The following is a 6000-nucleotide window of genomic DNA, read 5'->3' as shown; positions in this document are numbered from 1 at the left end:
GAGAGTTAGATTACTGTTCTTTGATAGCACGATCATCATGATCATCATCATCGGTGTTTCTGAGGAGGCGCTGGACGTGGTTAGACAGGTTAGTTAGCGTTAGCTTGCTACCTAACGTTGCCTATTGTCGTGCCGTCCCGATGCTAGCTAGCTATCTTCATCTGAGCCGTGCTAACTAGCCTGGGGGTCGGTAGATGAACGGGACGTTGATTTGATGATGGAACCGGGGGGCGTCGGTGCTGCAGCCGCGGACTCGGCCTGATGCAGGCTGCTGCCGGGGTGAGGAGCTAGCGGGTCGGGACAGCGCTGCGGGTGATTGACTGCTGTGTTTCTGGTAGCAGGTCGGATCAGATCAACAAGATCAGACATGGTTGTGTGTCTCTGTTCCCACACCGCTCCTTGGTTTGACTCATCCCCCACCGCTACACACTCCTCTCCTCCTCCTCCTCTCCTCCAGGCTACCACGGCGGATTGACAGTCGCCACGCCGTTGGTGACTTCCCGTATGGCAGGCAGGGGGTCTGACTTGATAAGCAACAGCAGAGAACTCCCAAAGATTGAGAAATAATGATAATTATAGTAATAATAAGAGACCCGCTAGCTAGACTTTTGGAAGACCCCCAACCTCTCACACCTAGCCAGATGGAGTGCATAGCGTTTTATTTTGCGGCATGAATGGATGTCCACATACTCCTGTATCTCTAACGACCTGTGTGTGTGTGTGTGTGTGTGTGTGTGTGTGTGTGTGTGTGTGTGTGTGTGTGTAGGTTAGCAGGCAGCGATGGCACGCGGGCACCAGAAGATCCAGTCTCAGCAGAAGAACGCTAAGAAGGCGGCGGAGGCCAAGAAGGCCAAGGGCCACGACCAGAAGACCGCCGCCATGGCCGCTCTCGTCTACACCTGCGCCGTCTGCAGGGTCAGTGTGTGTGTGTGTGTGTGTGTGTGTGTGTGTGTGTGTGTGTGTGTGGTGACGCTCTTGTCTACACCTGCGCCGTCTGCAGGGTCAGTGTGTGTGTGTGTGTGTGTGTGTGTGTGTGTGTGTGTGTGTGTGTGTGTGTGTGTGTGTGTGTGCTGATGCTCAAGTCTACACACTGCAGGCTCGGTGCCTCCATCACAATCAATCACAATAATAATGTGTGGCCTGGGGTGGTCTAGTACCATGGCCTGGGGTGGTCTAGTACCATGGCCTGAGGTGGTCTAGTACCATGGCCTGAGGTGGTCCAGTGGTCTGGCACCATGGCCTGAGGTGGTCCAGTGGTTCAGTACCATGGCCTGGGGTGGTCCAGTGGTTCAGTACCATGGCCTGAGGTGGTCCAGTGGTTCAGTACCATGGCCTGGGGTGGTCCAGTGGTCTAGTACCATGGCCTGGGGTGGTCCAGTGGTCTAGTACCATGGCCTGGGGTGGTCCAGTGGTCTAGTACCATGGCCTGGGGTGGTCCAGTGGTCTGGCACCATGGCCTGGGGTGGTCCAGTGGTTCAGTACCATGGCCTGGGGTGGTCCAGTGGTCTAGTACCATGGCCTGGGGTGGTCCAGTGGTCTAGTACCATGGCCTGGGGTGGTCCAGTGGTCTAGTACCATGGCCTGGGGTGGTCCAGTGGTCTGGCACCATGGCCTGGGGTGGTCCAGTGGTCTGGCACCATGGCCTGGGGTGGTCCAGTGGTCTAGTACCATGGCCTGGGGTGGTCCAGTGGTCTAGTACCATGGCCTGGGGTGGTCCAGTGGTTCAGTACCATGGCCTGGGGTGGTCCAGTGGTCTAGTACCATGGCCTGGGGTGGTCCAGTGGTCTGGCACCATGGCCTGAGGTGGTCCAGTGGTTCAGTACCATGGCCTGGGGTGGTCCAGTGGTCTAGCACCATGGCCTACAGTGCACACATGCCCATGTTGGCATGGGTTAGAATCTGGCCCATGCCCTGCTGACATGACAGAGATAGAGAGATAAAGAGTGCAGGGGAGGAAGCCCAGTCCCCTCAGGTCAAACGTTATCTGTATAACACATTCTGTACATGATTGTAAAACAATGTGCCTCATAAAAACTATATAAAAACTTAAGAAGAAGAAGATTCAGGGGGTGCCTTTCATTCTGAGTCCCGGTTCGCCAGCCTTTTCCTGAAGGGAAACCCGGCACCCTTCCTAACCCTAACCCCCTGATTCTTTTTCTTCTTAAGTGCGAACCACCCCTTTTCTGCATGGATGTAAAACCGCAGGACTGGTTTTGTTTCTGCACCTGTCAGCAGCCCTGTTGGGAGGCACACACAGGACCAGACACGTTGAATCCAGGGGAGGCTGGCGGAGGTAGAAATCGGAGGACGGGCTCATAGTAATGCATGAAACTATTCCATGCGTTACAGTGAGCCTGTCCTCTGATGTCTACCTCCGCCAGCCTCCCCTGGCTGGATTCCAAATCAACTTCTTAGTCGCATGCAAATATCATACGTAGAGGACTGGATAACTGTAGGCAAGCAGTATAATGTGTGTGTTATCTTCTCAGTTCTGACCTTGCTGTGTGTGTTGTCTCTCTTCACTCCCTGTGTGAGTGTTTGCGTGTGTGTGTTTGCATGTGTGTGTTTGCATGCGTGCGTCCATGCCTGTGTGTGTGTGTGTGTGTGTGTCTCTGTGTGTCTGTCTCTCCTCTGTCCCATTGTGACCTTGTCTGTGTGTTATCTCTCCCCAGTCCCAGATGCCGGACCCCAAGACCTTCAAGCAGCATTTTGAGAGCAAGCACCCCAAGTCCCCCATGCCCCCGGAGCTGGAGGGCGTGGAGGCATAGGCTGCTGCAGGACCCCCCACTAAAGACCCCGGGCCTGGCTACGAACAACCCCTGAAGTCCCTATCCCCTAGACCACTGGTCCTCAGTCCTGGTCCTGGAGAGAGAGCCACAGCACTGCAGGACTCTGTCCCAGCCTAGCGCCGTCACACCTGATTAAACTGATCTTCAGAACCATGGTTAGCTGAATCAGATGAGTCACTGTTTGGGACACAGTCCTGCAAGTACGGTGGCCCTCCAGGACCAGGTTTCACCAAGGTTCACTGCCCTAGACGCTAGTGTACCTCTCTGAAAGTAGGTAGAACGGTATAAGCTCCACATTGCCCTCTGGTGGGTGATGGAGGGTTTTGCGCCATCTTGCTTCTACCTATCTATCTATCTACCTATCTATGTATCTATCCAATCCTTTCAGATCAGCTGAGGTGCCTAGGGTGTAGGGGCTTGGGGTTGCTACTGGACAAGGCCCCTGTGTTCCTTGATCAATGCAAACTGTCAATGCAGACCACCCCTTATCCCCTCACTAAGACCACCCCTTATCCCCTCACTAAGACCACCCCCTTTCCCCTCAATCACTCTCAGAACACACTCTGCCACTGAGAACTTGCTACCAGTCTGTGGTCTCACCACTGTCCTTGCTGGCTGAAGCTAAACACACACACACACACACACACACTGTGTTTACAAAGTACCAAGGATTTAACTGGGTTTGAAGAAAAGAAAATCTTTGGCGAGAGAAAGAAAAAAAAATCAGAGGTGTTGCTTAATCTCTTTCATCTTTAATTAATGAAAGTTTTTGTTTTGTCCCTGTGGATGGACTAGAAATACACCGATAATCCCATAGTTGTCGTCTTCTGTGTGTTTCTGGATGTTGGGTTCCCCCGGGAGCAGATGGCCGTGCCTGTGTGTAGTTCAGCCTTGTTGTTTAAGATGCATCCTGAGATGACGCCTGTAGTCTCATCTCTTCTTCTTTACCTTTCTTCTTCTTCTTCTTCTTCTTCCTTGGTTTCCTTCTCTAATCAATGGGTTGTTTTGTTTTGGGTCACGACTATAAAGGTGAATCTTGATCAGTTTCCAAGCTGTATTTTCATGACTTGTTTATTCATTAACATCGTAACATGTCAATAAAAATGTGTACACTTGGAGAGAAAAAAAAATCACATTAATGCCCCAATGATGTAATATAACATTTTAATAAAGTTTTACTTTGTTTAACAACTGCTGTGTCCTGTTCATGATGTGGGAGGCTCCGCCCCTTCAGATCTTCTCCTCCAATGGGTTTTGAGGAGCGTTTTCCTCCGCCTAGTGGCGTTTTCCTTCACTTGGTGGCGTTAGCTCCGCTCGGTGGCGTGGTGGTGGAGGGCCTTCACCCTGCGTCCCAATTCTCCCAATATTCTGTTTACACTTGTCCGCTCCCCTACACAGATTTAACTCCTTCAGCGCCGAGGGGGAATAAAGTCCCTGAATGGTCGACATTCCAGAGCGCCAAAGGTGACTTTATTCACCATAAACGCATAAATGATGCTGCTTCATTTTGTAGCCAATCAGAGTGTTGTTGCTAGGTAAACACCACATAAACCACCTGGCCCTCTAGGTGTTGAGTGTTCCTGGTGGGTTAAAGTGCGGTACAGGAGTGGTGTCAGCCTGGGCTGGGACACCCATCCTATGCTTGTCCATCTGTGCAGGGGAGTGGGCAGGTGAAAGGGAGGGAGAACAGCAGAGTGTACAGCACAGCCATGTTTCCTGGCAGGCAATAAGTATGTTTGAAAAAATAAGTGTAAACAAAAAATTATGTAAGTATAAGTATGTTTGAAAATGTTCAGGATGTACCATCTCTATTTACCTTCCTTGAAGTGGTCATAGCAAGCATTTCATTACAGCGATGTCACCCATCAGGTCATATCAGACCAACGATCTCCTCAAGGGAGGAAGGAAGCACGTTTATGTAGGGCAGGGGAGGCTGGTGGAGGTAGAAATCGGAGAACGGGCTCATTGTAATGCATGGAATGGAATGAGCAACGTTATCAAACACACCTCTATTTGATGCCGTTCCTGATTCTGTTCTATGCATTACAATGAGCCCGTCCTCCAATTTCTACCTCCACCAGCCTCCCCTGATGTAGGGCCAAGACCATCATTAAGGATCTCCCCGATTATAAGATCGTTCATTTACATGGATTACAACACATAGTATGTGTTCATCTGAGGTGATCCCAGGCGAAAAGACACCCAACATCCCATGACTCCTCTGGGTATTTCCCCTGAGCTGCTCCACCCCCGGCCTTGCTTAGCTGGTCTAACCTGTCTCTTCTACGTGATTCCAGAGTTTACAATCACTTTCTAGCAGCAACTTGAGAGAGATGAGGTGGAGAGACAGGTTTAGTGAGGACGGGGGTGGGGGGGGGGGGGGGCTATGTTCTCCCCTAAAGGGACATTGTAGTTCTTTCCTCTCCAACTATACAGTAAATGTCATCTTATGGTTTCATTTCCTGATCTGTTAATAACAGGTTCTCAGTCAAAGATGTCAGTAATACTGTAGGAGTGTATATCAGTGTATAGGGGTGTAGGTCACTGGTTTAACTCATTAGGAACATTGGGGGAAAGCAGGGGAGGCTGGTGGGGGTCAACCTCGGAGGACGGGCTCATTGTAACGCACGGAACGGAATGAGGAATGGTATCAAACACACGTGTGAGCAATGAGCCCGTCCTCCGATGAGCCCGTCCTCCGGTTTCTACCTCCACCAGCCTCCCCTGGGGGAAACATGGCAGGATTGGAAGGATTTCAGTCCTTCTGAAATAGGCTATTTCTGCATAGCGGTGGCCCAAAGGTGCATCATGTGACCGTGTGAAAATAGAGCAGTATTCCCTCTGGATTGACTGTGATAATAGAATCTCAGACTTGTATTATTAGACAACCTGATGTCTGTCTGCTCCATTTAGCTTCTCAGAGCCCAAGATCATGCAACAATCCTGAAACGGCATCATTCCAAAAAGATTAACAAATGATTGTTTTATTACACTAGTAACAATTCTAAACTCTGTAACTATAACGATAACAGTTCTGAACCTTGAAGCAGGTACTGGAGAGACACTGCATTGATCTCTGACTGGGAACGCCTTAGAAACCAGAGATGAAGAGATGCCCTTTGAAATGGATAAGAAACGTGATCAATGTGATAGTCTTCCTACACACTCAGGGGTGTGTGTGTGTGTGTGTGTGTGTGTCTACGGTGATGTC

The 6000-nt window shown here is 50.5% G+C and overlaps 1 protein-coding gene across 2 annotated transcripts in view; it reads left to right on the top strand.

The window, feature by feature from the left end:
* The window catches only part of znf706 (zinc finger protein 706), a 4521-nt gene extending 541 nt beyond the window's left edge, over window positions 1-3980 (top strand). The window contains exons 2-3 of one of the 2 annotated variants that reach the window (XM_083684311.1): window positions 772-915; window positions 2673-3980. In XM_083684311.1, the coding sequence (XP_083540437.1) occupies window positions 781-915; window positions 2673-2768 (231 nt within the window). In that variant the 5' untranslated portion in view covers window positions 772-780 and the 3' untranslated portion in view covers window positions 2769-3980. Of the gene's footprint in view, window positions 1-766; window positions 916-2672 lie in introns of both variants that reach the window. The other variant, XM_083684310.1, reaches the window with a different exon arrangement.
* The last annotated feature ends 2020 nt before the right edge of the window (window positions 3981-6000 follow it).

The sequence above is a fragment of the Argentina silus genome, assembly GCF_951799395.1.
Source record: "Argentina silus genome assembly, chromosome: 14".
Taxonomy (NCBI): domain Eukaryota; kingdom Metazoa; phylum Chordata; class Actinopteri; order Argentiniformes; family Argentinidae; genus Argentina; species Argentina silus.
The sequence above is the reverse complement of the archived record's forward strand: the minus strand, read 5'-3'. Positions and strand labels throughout refer to the sequence as shown.